This window comes from Sceloporus occidentalis, unplaced genomic scaffold (assembly GCF_023333645.1).
Source record: "Sceloporus occidentalis isolate IW3139 unplaced genomic scaffold, rSceOcc1.0.p SCAF_6, whole genome shotgun sequence".
NCBI lineage: Eukaryota > Metazoa > Chordata > Lepidosauria > Squamata > Phrynosomatidae > Sceloporus > Sceloporus occidentalis.
Genome location: NW_028316986.1, coordinates 77,719,476 through 77,737,582, shown reverse-complemented (window position 1 = coordinate 77,737,582; position 18,107 = coordinate 77,719,476). Strand labels below are relative to the sequence as shown.

The 18,107-nt window shown below is 38.1% G+C and overlaps 1 protein-coding gene across 7 annotated transcripts in view; it reads left to right on the top strand.

The window, feature by feature from the left end:
- The window catches only part of LOC149310975 (AT-rich interactive domain-containing protein 1B-like), a 488,779-nt gene that overhangs the window by 259,306 nt on the left and 211,366 nt on the right, over nucleotides 1-18,107 (top strand). For all 7 annotated transcript variants that reach the window (XM_089530142.1, XM_089530140.1, XM_089530138.1 and 4 more), the window contains exon 5: nucleotides 9,449-9,490. In XM_089530142.1, the coding sequence (XP_089386268.1) occupies nucleotides 9,449-9,490 (42 nt within the window). The remainder of the gene's footprint in view (nucleotides 1-9,448; nucleotides 9,491-18,107) is intronic.

Genomic DNA, 18,107 nt, shown 5'->3' with positions numbered 1-18,107 from the left:
ATCTAGTCTTATTTTCCCTAATTCATATTTCAGTTCTTTTTTGGTTTCTTCCCTTGATTCTCTAATTTCTCTATGCGTTTCTTCTTAGGAATCCCAAATCTCATTTTTCAATTGCAAGTGTAGTCTTTTCATTTCTTCCATAAGGTTGATGTTTGGATCAGTGCTAGAAAGTCTTCTCTGAGAAGCCATTGCTGCAGCTTGAACCTGACTCCTTTTCTCTTCTTGTCGTCATTTCTGTTGGCTATTGTGTGCTAATAAATCCTATATTTTTTATTCCAAATATGTCTTTTATCTCAAATTAGAATCTATATATTCAAAATGTGATTTTATTTGTCCTATTTTATTTGCCTAAATTATTTTCTTTTATCTTCTTTCAAGCAAGCAGTGGGTGTTTTATTTTCTTGATGTAATACTATTTGATAATTAGATTTTGAAAATTTACTTTTGAATTTTTAATTTGAGGGAAGTTTCTTAGCACTTAAAACTCAAAATTCTTTGTTTCAAAAAATATTTAAGTCTTGGAATCTTATATGTAGAAATACCGAAGGAGAGAAAGAAAGTAAGATAACTATTAAGATTTTTCGTTACTGCACTTACGTATCTAGCTAGTCTATGTTTTTTCTCTTTCAAAGACTTAATTCAATCAAATCCAAAAAGTTCTGTTTCGACTCTCATAACACAGCTTTCTCTTCAAACCTAACTTAACAATAAGATCTATTAGCCAGGTATATTGACCAAACCGTAAATTAATGTTGCAGTATCAAAAAGCCTTTTTCTGTAAAAGGAACTGAAAAATTAAACCAATTAATTCTCAAATCGTCCTATACCCAAATTCCAGTCACAGACCGGATCACTTTAATACAGCAAAGTTAATTAGTGTTCCCAACTTTATATAACAAAAGTTTGCTTCAAATTCACTATTCCTTGATGAATCAATCAATCACTCTATACAATGCTTCAAATTAAATATACCACTGTATCTGTGTCCAATCTATTTTAGATATTTAACACTTAAATATAGGGAAATAGCTTTAACTATGGGCACAGATACAGATGTATCTTTTCCAATCTATAACAAAATTAAGTTTAGGACTATGTGAACAGTAAATTCAGAAAACCCCAATATAAACAAGAATCCAAAATACTTAAATTTACTAGAGAGTAAATTTAGAGTTCTAGATTATTAATTAAGGAACAGGATCCGGAGCAATGGATGCAAGCTGCAGGAAAAAAGATTCCACCTCAACATTAGGAGGAACTTCCTGACAGTAGGGGCTGTTCGACAGTGGAGCACACTCCCTCGGAGCGTAGTGGAGTCTCCCTCCTTGGAGGTCTTTAAGCAGAGGCTGGATGGCCATCTATCAGGGATGCTTTGATTGAGAGTTCCTGCATGGCAAGGGGTTGGACTGGATGGCCCTTGCGGTCTCTTCCAACTCTACGATTCGATGATACTAAGTATTTCACACTTAAAAGTTGATTTTTCTCCACAAGTCCTACAAATTACACACTACTAAATCCATGCACTATATAAAAGCACCAGTGACAAGGGGGTTACTTCAAAATTCCAACTCCAATTCCAAGTATTTCTTGCCTAAGCTAGTCTTGCCAATGTCCAAATTATCCAAATGTCCTGTAAAAAAGATGATGATTAAGTATTTTTTATCTTCTATCGTCCCTTGTACCAGATTTCTTTGGTGTTCGTCTTTTCCCCTGTTAGCCTGGTGTTACAAAATTAGTGACAAATGGAGGAATTTCAGTGTCTCTTTCTCAGTTCAGTCCTTTGTAAACCAATCCTTTATAATCCTCTATAACTTTGAGTCCCCCTGAGTCCAAAATATGGTCACAAAATAAAGTAGAAACGGTCTTTTCTCCTTCTTATTTAGAATATTTTCCCTGTTGTTTTGTTTCTCACTCCAACCAGTGATTAAAATTGTAGTCCTTTCTGTACTTTTACCCCAATTTGGCAATTCTTCTCCCTCAGCATGCCGGTTTCCAGTTGCAAAGTCCAAACAAAGCCGAATCTGTCCCTCACTGTAATTCCACGAAAAGTTCAGGTATAATTTAATAGTCTTTCTTTCATTCAACAAGAGAAAGAGAAAAAACAATAAAAATAACAGTATTGATGATCCATTCAACCAAAGGAGCAGAGTAGGAGAGAAGTCCAGCAAAAAAAGGGGGGAGGGGGGAAAACCTCTCGGAGCAGTTTGTCTGCTTTTTTTTCACTCTCCACACTAATTTGTTCACTGTCCGTCACTTTAATTTATAAAGTCTACAGTGACACAAATGAAATTAAGTGAAAAAGGTTAATTCCCAGCAACAATAGAGTCTTAGAGTTATATAAGAATGTTTGTAAAAATGAAACAGTGGCGGTGGCGCTTGTACCGCAAAGCGGCTGCTCAATCCTGAATGTGGCTAGTTCAAACCTCCATGCTTCTCCAGCGTCTTCTTACCGGCTTGTGTTCACCCAGCTGAGTTCTTTCCCAGATGCCCCGGAGCTGCGGAGGTTTCAGATGAGCCCCTCTTTTTCTCCCCTATCTGGGGAGCTCCTTTATCTCCATCAGCACTTTTTAATTTGAATTGAAAAGTGGGATCTGCAATCCTCCTCCTGGAGTGACTAGGGTCCTATGCCCCTAACCCCAGTGAATGTGGAGGGAAATTGGAACCAGTAGTAAAAAATAAATAAAATAAAAATATCAGTCCCCCACATCAGGTGGGCTGAGAAGAACTGAACAATAGTAAAATTGATATCTTATTTTTGCAGCAGATTTAGGCAGGCATTTCAACAAAAGATTCCAGATTATCCTTCTCTTCCCAATCACCACACAGAGCTCACGCAGGAGACTTATTGAATACAGGTCAGAAGAGGGTTTTTCTTGCCTGCCACAACCCTACATCCCAGTCATTGCCATATGAGTGATGTCTTTACATTATGCTGATAATCCTGAGATATTTTTTCCCCCAGAGTGGGGTTACTTCCACTACTTAAGCTCTTCCATGAGAAAGAATGCTTAGGTGAAAAAATAGTGAGAAAGAAAGCAGGTGTAGATTTTTGAAGGGCTTTTACATCCCATGTATAATGTAGTTGTAATCTTCCTACCTTGTACTTCACAGTACTTCAAGAACAGTAACCTAGTTTTGCTGCTTGGGTACCAGCGGTCACTTCTAGTTTTACCTAAAGCATTTTTTTAATGTAAAAGAAAAAAAAACTGGACAAGAATCAACATGAAACAGTAAAGCATATATTTGCATTTATTACTGTGTAAATTATTTATAATTAGATTGTCAACTGAACAGTATAATCACTCACTCACTTTTCATTTCGCTGCCAAAACTGTTATGCCCAGTTGCTCCCTCTGAAGAGGTTTGGTCCTTCAGTCTTCTAACCTTATCTTTGCATAGAAACAGCTAAACAGAAATCTCCTAAGCAAATGTAAATTCTATAAGGCAAAAGACAATGATATTATAACCATTTGTGTGTCTGTACATGTGTCTAAAATTCTTTGTTCTCATTTTTGTAACTGATTTTTTGGTAGTGAAGGTCACATTTAGACTGAAAAACACAAACTATTCTGGAAATATGTATTTGAAAAAAATAAGTTGCTGACTTTTCTCAATAATTAAAGATCAAAGTATCTTAACCAAAACATATTATCGACATGGTAGCAGCTGTTAGAAATGTGAAGTGAGAAATATGGAGTAAGTTATAATACTGTATACCTATTGTTATACTAGCTATGGTTTATCATAGCTTTCTGCTTTCTTTCTTCTAGAGGTCTAAAGACTCATTTGGCACAGTCAATCATCAGTGTATGTGATAACATTATTTAAAATGTAATTGTTTATATGTTTCCAAGGTTTGCCTTGCACGCTGATTATTGCCTAGGTATGTTTCCGATTTGGTGGCACCAGCATAGCTATTAATAGCCTTTATTTAATGGCAGGTTACCTTCAGCTGATTGCTGAACTTATATTCACTTTGATCAGTGACAAGCAGTTGAACAATATAGATAGGTGACTACTTAGGTGTAACACAATCTGTTGGTAAATTGTTTGAAGCACTGTCCTAATCACGCTAGATGGGGATTCCTTCCAGGCAAGGTTGTAAATTCTTGAGCTTTTTGAATCCTTGCATGATGCTGTAAGAGCAGCTGAGATCCAAGCAAACTTTATTCTGTGTAACTATGTGCTTTCACAAATACTAAAACATCCTTCCCAGAGAGGAGGAAATTAAACTGAGTAGGATGAAACATATGTTTGGGGGGGGGGGGGGTCCTTCCCTATTAACAAAAAGAACATGTTGATATCTCTTTGGACGGTCCTTGACTTCAAATGCAATATTCTATCAGAGAATGAATCTAAACACTTGCAAGTTACACTTTGATTTATTCCGGAAAAATAGAATTGAAATTATCAGTTCTTTTCAGTACAGTTCTGTAATTACTCTGATAGCTTCATGAGGATTACAAGCTTAATTTGTAAATTTAACAGAATAATAAGTATTCAGTAGGTAGAAAGTACCCTGCTTTTAACTCTCTGATTGAACATGTCTTGTTTCTCTTTAGTTCTGTTATCTGATAGGGAAGATGTTAAACTAATGGTTTTAATTTAGTAAGTTTTATATCATTTAAAATTAAGGGTGTTATATAGTAAACTATGACATCGAACTTTATTTTTGTAGTCTCTTTTCACCTCAGATTAATTTATTATCAATTGGACCTCTGCCTTTAGACCCCATTGTTATTGCATCTTTTTGCTCTTCATAGATGAGTTGTTTAATGTGTCAAACATAATTATTGATTCCAATTTTGCCTGTGATCTTTCTTTCTTTCTTTCTGAGGCATTCACTTTTTCACATTTTCTAGACTAATGAAGTGCTCCATTTTCTAAATGTATCTGGTTCAGTTGGATCTGTTTGAATCTGTGAACTCCATTTCGCAAGTGTATATCCACACTTGCTGATGTTACCTGTCAACGTTTCCTTTGGGGTGTCAGTGACAGCCTTTTCAGGTCTGAGGGCAGCTGTTGGTATCATTGTAAGCTAAGGGCTTCATGTGCACCCACAAGTACTGATACTGAGTGGAGAGGCTTCTTGAGGCTTCCAAGAGAGCGGAAAGCTAAAGCTCCCATCCACTTCCCCAGGATCCAGACCAACACCTCTGATCTACTTCTGCAGCATCACAGTGTAGCTTCTTAAGTCACTGTGCAGAGCTGGGGAGTAAGAAGCTTTATTTTTAACCTTCTTCTGCTCCCAGTACTACCAGATTATTTGCTACCACTAGTGGTACATAGAAGCAGTTATGATTATTGCTTCTGTGTTGCTGGGAGAAAAGTTAATTTTATCCCGCCCCCCCCCCCCCCCCCCGTATCAACATCACAGCCATGGTGCCATGTTTTTATGGTGGGAGACAAATGAGAGAGTCATACAACAGACTTCCATGAGTTGTGAGTTGCCCACCCTGCCTTAAAGACTCGTTTATTTTATTATTTACTATGAACAGATTTTAAGTGTCATAATTTCTTAAATATGTTAACAGTAAATTGCCATTCTGAATAGAATCTAGCTTGGAACACAGCTGTGGACAGATGGTTGCAGCCCTGAGCATACTTTTCTTACAAATCATGCCTCCTTGGAATTAATTGTATATTCTACCAGCAGAAATAAATCTGTTTAGGACCGGTGTTTCAGTCCCTTAATTGTGAATTTTGATAAGTTCACATTTTGAGACTGGACACAGAAAATTTTGAAAAATTGGACACACACACAGACACACACATCTTAAGATCAGTAGGTCTCCAACAGTCATCATATTGCCTGTGCTAGATTTAACAACATGTTTGCATCCTTTTGTGCCTTTTAGCCTCTATTGTATGTTGCAGTCAAACAGCTGTGTCCTCTACCCCAGGAGACCAACTCTGTGCTTATAGATGTGTTAGGAAAATCTGCTATGCTCAAAACAGGGTAGGATTCTGGGAAACCTTGTACTGCCTGCTTTCCAGTTACTTTAGTTCCTTTTTCACCATGTTGGTACAGAAATACTAAAGCTAAACAACATTGTTTAAAATCAAAATAGTTGCTAGGGAAAGTTGTGGTTTGCATCACCTGGTCCTTGATTTTAAGGTTACTTACAACATACACGAACATGATAACCAGACTCATAGAAGTGTAGAGTCAGGGGGGACCTCGAGCTTCATCTACTCCAGTCCCCTGCCAATCTTGAAATCTGTTCTTCCCCGAGATATTCTTATATTTGGATGTAACCTCCTTTTATTGCTCTAGTTTCCTGGTGCTTATGACTTTGTTTACTAATTTTGCAAACTAGGTTGTTGTTGTTAGATCTTTATTAAATTTATCATCATTAAAATTTATAAATCAGATTATTGTTCTCCAAACGTTCAATTATATCATCAATATTTCCTACCTTCAAGTAATTTGTACTAATTATATCAAAATTTCTTAGTTCTGCAAACAGGATTTTGTTAATATGGAAGCAAAGGCAGAGAATTAACTATGACGTTTGGCTATGAGATATGACATCAAGATAGAAAATGTCAATTACAGAGCAGTCTGATTGAATATTTACATTTGGATGAGGGATCCATTTGCAGAATATCTACCACATCTGTTTTTCTCATGTTTTGTGGGTGAGGTGAAAAGTGAGCCAGCTTTTTCTTCTTCGTCTCCTTCCCTGGAGGTCTTTAAACAGAGGTTGGATGGACATCTGTCAGGGATGCTTTGATTGAGAGTTCCTGCATGGCAGGGGGTTGGACTGGATGGCTCATGTGGTCTCTTCCAACACTACAATTCTATGATTCTATAATTCTTCTCTCCCTTGGTTAGTATGGAAGAAAGTTAAATACATCAGGGTTGCATTGTTTCTGAGGGTGTGCTGTGGAAAGGGTCTTTGAACATGATGCATCTATGCTTGTTCTGAATACAGCCCACTATGGCCCATCCCCCCCCCCCCCCAGTACACACACACACACTGCTGCTGGAACATAGGAGATGGAATCTCTGTAGTGGTGGAGATTTCCACCAGTATGTGGAGTAATCTCTGGTAGCATGAGTGTTGTCCCATGGTCATACCTCCATCTCTGTCAATTGAGTTCATACCATAAGTAGGATTATTGTGGCCCCTTAGCTATCTTTTTGGTGGGGTATGGATTGCATCTTTAGTGTATTTGTATGCATTATGACAGTTTCAAGAGTGAATTGCAAAACCTTCATTGCAGCTGCAAGACATCAAAAATATCAAGGGCTTGTATTCAGTATTGCAGTTGTGGATTTGTAAGGTAGACATAAAGATCAGTAAACTGGTTTATATTCAGTATGACTACACAGTTTTACTGGCAACCTATGTTAATGCCACTCCATCCATCTTAAGAGCCAACCACCAGATCAGGCAAAGGAAGTTGATTCAGTTTCCAGTTGGGGACTAGGAGTATGACATTTTCACCACCCTTTTGCCAACAAGTGAGCCCCCTATATTCAGAAGCAGGACTGTTATCCTGCTTTTGAGTATAGCAGGCTCACTTGCTGGCAAAAGGGTGGTGGAAATGTCCTTGTCACAGCCTTGCTTACTGCTCCTCCTTACGCCCCAATCAGAAACGGAATAGACATCTTCCTAGGAGAATCGGACCAAATGACATTACTTTTCTGTGCAGACATAACTAAGTAGCTGTTCTAGAATGCCACAGAAGATTTATCAAAAAATGTTCCTATATCTGTCAGGAAAGATGTCTAAAAAATATAACTACAGAATATTCTCAGGTTCAAGGAATAACCATTTCTAGAATGCAGATGACTGGGGAAAACATTCTGTTGTATGTGTGTTGGGGACATTGTTTCCCAAATAAGATGTGGGCTTTATTCTGCCAGAGAACAGGCTGTTGTCAAGTATACAAAGCCTGCCCAAACTAGCATAACATATTAGCCAAAACATATACAGCAAAGCTTAGGCGACAAAGATGTCTCAACATATATTCATAGGAAAGTGAAGATTTATTGAGGAAATGTATTTACAATTGTATTGGTTTTTTAAACTGTGAACTGCTTTGAGTTCCAGTGGGTGGGGAGTGGGATAACAATAAATAATATCTTCATGAGCATCCTCTTAGAGCAATGAAATGGTTAATTATGAGGCTTCTCTCTGTCTGTCTCTCTCTGTGTGTGTGTGTGTGTGAGAGAGAGAGAGAGAGAGAGAGAGAGAGAGAGAGAGAGAGAGATGAACTCACTGGCAAGATAACTGCAGAATGGCTATTGGCTTATTTCTGAACCAGTGATTCAAAGCTGAAAATGAAGAGCACCTGTGAGTACAAACTTAGGGAAAAGAAGGGGATGCTCGCTGCAGAAAGAAACTGAAGAAGAAGGGCAAATCTTTGGGGAGAAGGGAAGTCCAATTCTGATGTAGCACAACAGTTAAAATTAATTATTCCTAACAAAAGTAAAGCCACTGAATCAATGGAATTTCCATAAGTGACGATTACCAGATTTTCATTGCTTTGGTTTTTTTTTTTTACTTTAGTTGAGGTGAACAACTACATTAACAGGAGTGTGGAGTGGTCCTAGAAAAGCAATTCTCAACACATAACTGTTTAACAGAACAAAGGCAATGGAAATTACAGTACTTCTTGAACACTGCCTCTTATTTATTAGGGCTCCCTGTGTACAGTGGAGCTTGATGAGTTAGAACTGAGAAGACTGGGCATGTATGCCTAATAAAGGTTGACTGACTGACTGACTGAGCATTAACATTTTCCTTATGTCCTCAACTATTGAAATGCAAGTATGTTCACATCAACAGGAGAAAGGGCGGTATAGAAATAAAATTTTTATTTATTATTTATTTAAAGTTTGGTGAAACACTCTTGAGTACCCCCTAGATTTGTCTTGTGAAGCTAAATCCTACCTACCTCACCCTCCAAGGTAAAATGGAACTAATATGAAGCAAACTACAAGGAAGCACAGACGTTTGTAAAATTATACTCTTTTGGCTACAGTATTGCTTGGTTTATCATTTCAATTCATAAATTTAATTCCCATCTATATATTTCTCAGGCTGCTACACAGTGCAGGCATATAGCAATTAGCACTTTAACTTCTATGGTTAAGTGCTATGGAATTCTGGGATTTGTGATTTGGTGGGGCACAAGAGCTCTCTGAGATGGAGGGCTAAATATCTCACAAAACTACAAATCTGCAGCACTTTCTTCAACTGTATTACCATTATGTGAAAACTCACATTATTGGCTTCCCCTCCTAAATATGGGCTGTTGATTCTTTTCCTGATATTATGTTTCATTCACTGCCCATTCTCTATCTAGACTTCTTGTGTTGTGAAATTATGCTTCTGTTCTAGTACTGTACATGTTTTCTCCATGGATTCTGGTGTTGTGGTCAGAAGATCTTAAGTGACTACATTTGAAATGATATTTCTCCTTATAATTTCAGGTTGAAGTCTTGGCCTCCGAAGATACTTCATTTGGACTCAAGGTCTGTAGATGATGAAGTTTTGTTTTTCTAGGTGCCATCAATTTAGGATGGTTGATTTTATTTATAGCTGGTAGTATGAAAATCTTATACTAAAACTAGATATCACTAAAATATAGTACTAGAGCAAAGTTTCAGTAAACAGTATCTTAAGTTTAATGTACTGAATATGAGGCTCATATAGTTTGCTGTTAGTTCCAGTTAGCTTCTAAGTGACAGGTTTTTGGCAGGGAGTTCAGTTGGAAAATTAGAAAACTTATGGGAACAGAACTAGCAGTTTCTAAGTTTGTTATTTAATGGTACAATTAACAGACTCTAGAACAAATTATGGAGTCTGTTAGTTTGTATCATGCAATTTCTATACTGGTAGCCATTTTTAATTTCTAAAGGGGTTGATGGTAGACCAATTTTCTAATTCTCATTTTGGATGGTACTAAATCTTAGGTTGTTCTAGAGATCTTATGAAAGCTCTAAGTGTAATCTTGCAAACATTGATTTAATTTATTTGTGAAACTGTTGCTAATGAACATTATGGTATTGATCTCATTCTTACGCGTATGTAGTAGCAGATGATCCTAGGAAAGCAGATTGTGTGTAGGCTATACAGCAAGAGAGAATGGCTAATGGGAGGGGAGTAGGAATCTGAGAACATGAGGCTAAACCATGAGTTTCCTGCTGTTTAATATCCATATGGTATGATATTTCTGAAAAGCATAGCAGTGGCATAATCACTAAGGTAGAACAATCAGTAGAAAAGGAACAAACCTTAAGATTCATAGGGAAAGCCATGTACAAAAATTAACTCTGGTAATGCTGGAAAAATTCCAAATTAATACTTTAAAAGTTACTAAATATTTATGACAGCATGATTTACTACTGTTCCCTTATTGTGTTGTGATAGCTGATAAACTGATTTAAAATAAATTATTAAAAAGAAATTGAGCTGCTCGGATGTTATTTGAAGTATTTAACATATGGTATTCTGTAACATTTTCTAGTTTTTATTTAATACGCAGCATGCATACAGAACGTTTACTGAATATTTAATAAACCTGGAGGGTCAACTCCTGCGAACTCATCTCCATAATCCTTCATGCTAGCTGAGTAAACAGAAGTATTACTGAAGATTATTGTAGCCAATACCTCTCATTGCCTGACCCATTGTGGAAAAGGCTATGCTATTGTTTTATGGTTAAAGTTGCAAGTTGGCAATGATATTACGATTAATTTATATGTGACACCGGCCATGGTTAAAGTGCTTACTGTTTTCTTGTGTCCCACCACATTTAAATGCACTCAGCACATGCATCAACACATCTATGTTTAGCATTAGTAATTCACTGACCCAGGAGGGCATACTGCTGGCAAACTGACACTGCACGCAAATGAGCCAATGCACATGGTAAGTGCTTCCAAAAGGGAAGAAGCACATGTGGATTGCTTGCATGGGTGAATACCCATACCACACAGAAATTGGGTTTAGGATTAATTTTGCACAGATTGCAGTTTCATGCTTCTTAAATTATGTGAATACTTTAAATTACTCCTATTTTTCTACAGTTTTCTTCCATATGGCTTTAATATTTATACTGAAAGCCTCATTATGATGTTAAAATTACTTTATAAGGGATGTCCAATGCTTTCTTCAGTCCTATACAAAATTGTTTGCATGCATTATTTGTTTTTATTAAATGCCATGGAACTGTAACACGCCCAAAGATTACTCAGCTGCAGTCTGCAAATGAACGCTTACTTTCCTCAGTGCTAGCACAGAAAGCCAAATGCTGGAGAACATTGAGAACATTAGACATATCTGGGTTCTTGGGAATTACATGACATGAGGGCAATCCACATTCCTGAAGCACTGACACTATTGCAGCTCTTAGTCTTGTGCTGAAGCCATGTTGCATTGTAATATATTGCTTAGATAACTCTGAAAAATCCCAAGGAGGCTGGGGCCAAAACAGACCGCCTTCTGATGATACACACACACACAAATCAGGACGAAGGCGCACCACAACTACCTAAGGCAGCCCGACCCTAGACACAAAAGGGATAAACAAAAAGTGCTCTTTGCCAGCAGACCGTCATGGCAGCTGGCCTCGAGATCACGATGTCTGGTCACTGCGGTCTTGGACCAAATGGGGAGTGACCAGTGCTGGAGCAGGAAGAGGCCACTCCAAGCTATCAGTCTGCTTGACCCCTTGGAGAATTATACAAGGCCATTAGTTGGTTCTGTGCTTTAAGTTCTGTGCTTTAAGCTTCACTGTAGCTTAAGATAAGGCAGGCCTTATTTTCTGCTTATTCTCCAGATTTAAAACAATAAAACAAATATTTAAGTTCTAGAAGATTCATAAGTTATATCAACCACCTTTCAAGCGAACTCCTTGGGTTTTTATTTCCGTTAAAATTAAGTGCATTAGGGATTTTTTTTCTTTTCCCCTACAAAGAGATAAATGCAAGCAGACTACCACTGCATAACATCACTTTGAGAAACTTGTATCTGTACCAACTGTGAATGAATGTAAATGTACAGGTTATTTCAACAGTCAGATTTCAGTCTACACAACTTTTGTATGTGAAGCGTGCCTGCAGTAATCACCTCTGATCATTCCAGAATAGATAGCCATAGTTTTCTGGTTTGGACAATAGAAAAAAGAACCTATATGACTAATTAGAAATGTAGCCCTTCTTTTTCTGCGACTCAATATAAATACTAGCATAAGTCACCTAAATCACTGTGATTTCTTCCTTTGTCATTCATCTTATTGGGGTTCATTAATAAAACCATTGTGAAATCCCAAGAGAAATTTGTTCATCTGGGTTCTTAGTGAAAGAGGCTTGATGCAGAGTGAAAAAGTGACTTTCCTGGCTGTTTTCAAAGTAGTTGTGTTAGTCTCCTGCACATAAAAAGGAGGAAGAAAGGGGAAGAAAAAAGAAAAAGAAATGTGGCAGTACCTTTAAGACTAACTAGTTTTTACTTCGACGTGAGCTTTTATGGATATAAATTCACTTCTTCGGACCTGGTACCTAGTGGTATTAAGGTCTCAGGCAAAATAGTTGTGAGAGTGGGATCCAACATAATAAAATTCCTCTTATTGTTCTTTGTTCTTCGCACTCTTCTCTCAGATTGTTCTGGCTATATCCTCTATCCTCTTCATCTGCTCTATCAGATTATTAGGCCCAGAAAAATGTCATAAATATCGAAACCGTCAGCTACTCTTCCTTTCTCGTGACTTATCTCCTCCTCTCTCACAACCCCAGCCATCAGCTTATAAAACCTAACCAGATTTTACTTCTGTTCGATTAGCTGCTCCCCAAAATATTTTTTTAATTGTAATAAATCTATCCTACTGTATTTATAATTACAATAATTATATCTTAGCATATATGCTTCCGTTTTGCTTCTAAGCTCAATTCAATGTACTGGTGTTGAAGCCCTAAATGACTTGGAACCAAGATACTGAAGGACCACTTCCTCTCATGTGAGAGGAAGGAGAAATCTGAGCTCTTCAGAGGAGGCCCTGTTGCATGTCTCCTTACTGTTTCCTGTTGCGTGTTAGGTTGGTGGGTACACATAACGGGGCTTTCTCTGTAGAAGTGCCTCAACTGTGGAACTCCCTAAATAAGGAAGTTAGATAGACCCCAGCTCTTTTAAGCTTATGATGGACAGCCAAAACAGTGCTGTCCAGCATTTCATTCAGTGCTTGAATGTTTTGGTTGCTGTTTTAATTTTGCAAAACCGGATTCTAGTATTGTTTTTAGACTGCTTTTAGCAGTCTTTAAGGAGTATTTAATGTGTTTTTATCTTTTTGTTGGTTTATTTGGTTTTATTTGTTCCTCGCCTCAGAAGCACTTGTGGGCTAGGAGATGATACAGAAATAATTTAAATACATACATACATACATACATACATACATATATATCCAGAGTGTCAGTGGGGTGTAGTGGTTTGAGCTTTGAAGTACGACTCTGGAGAGCACAGTTCACATTCCCACTTGGCCATAGAAAGCCCCTGGGTGACCTTGGACAGGTCACATTCTCAGCCTCAAAGGAAGGCAAGATGCAACCCCCTTCAAAACAAATATTGACAAGAAAACCCTGTGATAGGTCTGCATTAGAGTAGTCATAAGTCAGAAACAACTTGAAGACAGACAACAAACCGTATATGCAAGGATCTTTGAATGGCATACAGTGACAGCACTTCAAGCACTTCAAAACTGTTTAAAACCATAAGAATAATTAACATAATCTTAACATTCCAGGATACCAAATATGGACATTTCCTACTTCCTGTCTAAATGACAGAAGAATAATTAAAATAACTGTAAGGATATTAAACAATAACACCCTTAGACCCTTGAAAAGCAGTTAAAACAGTTGAAACCAATTTAAAACCATGCAGACTGAGATGAAATCATTTAGATCCCAAAATCTTTATTATATAGCCATATTTTTACTTGGAACTGGAATGACCCCAGTATTGGCAGCAGTCGGACCTCTAAAGGGAGGGTGTTCTGCATCTGGAGTACTGCAGCAGAGAAAGCCTTCTCTCACATCTTCCCACAGAGTTCTTTTTCCTCCTTTCTTTGTGTCAGATATTTCCTTACATCGTTTGTAGAGGAAAGGAAATCTGGGTTGCAGAGACAGCTTGGCTTAATCATGGCTCACCACAAAGAGAAGAGCAACAGGTCTGAGCGTGCAGCAAAAGGCTTGTGCATAATAAGCTAAGATATATTTGTCCAAAATACCAACTATGTTGGGAAACAAAACAAAACAAAAACCAACAAGTTCAGTTACCAAATTTGCAGTGTTAAGTATAAAATAAGGATGCCTAAGGTTCAGAATACACTGCAGAAATAATCCAGTTTGAGGTCACTTTACCAGCCCTAGCTTATTCTTAGGGAATCCTGGAAACTGTAGTTTATTGTGGCACCAGAGCTCTCTGACAGAGAATGCTAAATATCTCTCAAAACTAGAGTTCCCAGAATTCCCTAGCATTGAGCCAGGGCAGTTAAAGCGGTCTTAAACTGGATTATTTCTGCAGTGCATTTTTGGTCCTAGCTTTCTGCAGTGTGTTTTTGGACATAGTTTACACCATCAGTGGGCATGGGGAAAGTGAAGGCAGTTTCTTCAGATTTACAGCCGTCGAGCATATTTCCCATCACCATGTATGAGAAGTGAGAGCTGAACAACGAAGAAAGCCCATAAAAAGAAAATCAACTCATTTGAGATGTGGTGCTGGAGAAATGTACTAAGGATACTGTGGATGGCCAAAAGAACCAAACAAATTTATACAAAAACAGAGCCTGAGCTCTCCCTGGAAGCCAAAATAACTAAATTGGAGTTGTCATACTTTGGTCACATCATGAGAAGCGATGACTCACTAGAAAAGACAACAGTGCTAGGAAAGGTGGAGGGCAGTAGAAAGAGGGGAAGACCACATATCAGAAGAGTAGATTCAGTTAAGGAGACCACAGACATTAGTCTGCAGGATCTCAGCAGGGCAATTGAGGACAAGGGGACTGGAAAGTGTCTCATTCACAGGTTCATCATGATCCGAGGCCAACTTGAGGGCTATTAACAACAACAGCAACAACAATAACAGCTGCTGCTTTAGATGTGAAGTGTCTTGTTTCCAAAAATGGAATTTACTTTTCCCTGTTTGGGAAAACGGCTTCCCTTGGGCCTAAAATAGGGCAGCAAGGGCCACCAAGCCTAAAGAAATTGTCTCCCACGGTCCCTACCGTGTGTGTGGGGGGGGGGGGGGTGGGTAGTAAAATAATTAGGGAGTGGGGCACAGTGCTAGGAAAGACCTTCCCAACTATATTGTGGTGGTAGTGTTTGTGCAATCCACAGTCTTGGAATAGTTGCCCAGCTCTGGTGTACATAAAGTGGTCACAGACCAACTGGTGTAGAAACATTCGGACTAAAAATATTAATTTTATTCTTAATTAATTTTAGCTAAATTTTGAACTTTGTATGAACTGCCTTATATGTTTTAAATCATCTTTACAGAGCAAATAGACAGTAACTAGTTACTGTGTTATCCTGCAGTACAATATGGATAATAAATTGCTTGCTTAGCTGTATTCTTCGTAATCAAGATTGAGAACCAGTCCCAAGATACTTTAATAAGTGGTCTCCTACTTCTCCATAGTTCTTAATTAGTAACCCTTTCCCCTTATTGTGAGGAGGCGTGAGTGGTGGAGTGAATGATATGAACACATAGTGTGTAGCATAGTAAGTGAACATTGTTACCTAATTCATTTTGTGATATTTGAAAAGCTGACTTAAAATAATTTATGAAAAATAAAGAGAACTGTTCCAGTATTATTTTAAGTATTTCACCTAACCATAAGTAAAAAGAGCAATTTATATGATTCACCCACATGGAAGTACATTTTTACATATTTCATGTGAAAAGTCCTAGGTAGATGAAAAAGCTACCCCGAGAGAAACCTTTCCCACTGTGTTAAACAGAAATTAGCTCAATGTTGGAAAACTAATCATATATTATCATTACTTTACAAAATCTACTTTTTCTGTAAAGTCTTTGTCAAATAAACCCTAATCCTTGCTTCAGCAAGGTATCTATACCAAGGTATATGTAGCTGCAGCTATCAAGTATTTTCTGCTTGTTTCTCTTGTGTTGATTTCCCTTCACTTAATCTGTTTGCTCCCTTGCATTTTTTTTAAAGATTGCAAGCCTTTTGGAACAGCAACATGATCTGTTTTTCTTTGTAAAATACCCAGTACATTATATCAGTACTAGAGGCAGTAGATGATGAAGATGTTATTGTTGTAATACTCTCAAATACAAGGGATGTTTTTCAAGTGTCATAGGTCCATAGTATTAAAATAAGCAGCATAATTCCAGGTTATTTTATATTTGAGAGAATGTGTAAACAAGTTTAAGCTTGATAACCAACGTAGGGGTGAAACAGACCGCCCTGAAGGGGAGGCTTGAAGCTGCCCCTGAGAAAGCCAGATTGGGGCCTCAGGAACCTCCCGCTATTGCCCAAATCTGCCTTATTGCCAGTGCAAAAAGAAGCAGCAAATTACTGGTCCTTTTTGTGCCAGCAAAAAGACGTCTTTGCCTTCCCTGCTGCAGCTTCCCGGCGCTCCTGTGGCATGCGGCGTCTAAATGCCATGCTGCTGGAGTGCCCGGATGCTGGGCAGCTAGGTGGCATGAAGCTGGCTTATGGGCATTATGGGGGCGTGCGTCATGTGTACACCACACCCCCAAACCGTCTGGAAGCTGGCTTTTCATGCCCGTCTGTACCAGCCCTTAGTCTCACTTAATAAGAGCAATTCATTTTTTGCATTTCAGTAATTTCAGCCTAGTCTCAGAATTACATGTTATAATAATCCAAACAAGATTGAATTGAGGGATATGTCTCCATGGTAAGATCTGAATACTCCAGGAATGACCCCACTTTGCACGCTCCCCTTAGCTGTACTATAGGCACTGCCAAAAGCTGTGTGTCCAGGTTTGTGGTTGAATCCAACTACAAGCCTGAATCATCAAGGACAGTGTAATTCCATCAAGCGTATCTTGAATCCCTGTTCCCTGATCAATCTTTTGAGTGACTAGGAATACCTCTTCAGCAAAAATAAGTTTCAGTTTGTTCATCTTCACCCAGCCTTTCATTGACATTAGGCAGTGATTTTGAACTAAGTCAGCTTCCTTGAATATACATGAAAAAGGAACTATAGTTGAGTGGCATCAAATATTCTTGGTGGGAGCAAAAGCCCACAATCAATAGGTCAGTGATTACAAGACTAAATTGGAGTTGCACAGCATAACCTTTTGAAATAATTCCTGTATGAGGGACCTTAAAATGGTGCCTCCTAATCCAATCTTGCGCATGTGATTGAGAAAGATATTGTGGTCATTGGTATAATAATAAATAGTATGTTAATCCAGTGTCAATGGAATGCCAATGGTGTGATAAGCCATTGAAAGATCCAGGAGAACTAACAGGGACATTCTCATCCAGTTCCCAGCATTGATTACCAGACAGTCTTTATTTCATAGTCGTGCCTCATGCTCAAAGGTCTGAGCTAGGATCCACAAACTCTCTGAATGATTCTAGCATAAAGTATGCGGTCTTCCTCTCTCTCTAGTGGCTTCTACCATTCCTAGCAATACTATATTTTCTAATGAGTCTTCTCATAATATAGCCAAAGTACGACCGACAGCCTCAGTTTTATCATCTTGGCTTCCAGGCTTGATTCGTTTTAGGACACATTTGTTTGTGCATCCACAATATTCTCAGCGTTCTTCTCCAGAATTACATCTCAAATGAGTTGATCAACTTTCTGTCTGCTTTCTTCACTGTCCAGCTCTCACATCTGTATATGGTGATAGGAATAACTTGGCTTGGCTGATTCTGACTTCAGTACTCAGTTGTATATTTTCACACTTTAGGATTTTGTCTAGTTCTCCCATGGCTGGCCTTCTCATTCCTAGTCTTCTGATTTCTTGACTGCAGTCTCCATTCAGATCAATGTTTGATCCAAGGTATGAGAAATCTTTGATTTTCTCATTATCTAAGTTGAATTTATATAAATCCTCTGAGGTCATTTCTATATAATGGCTAAATAATAAATATAA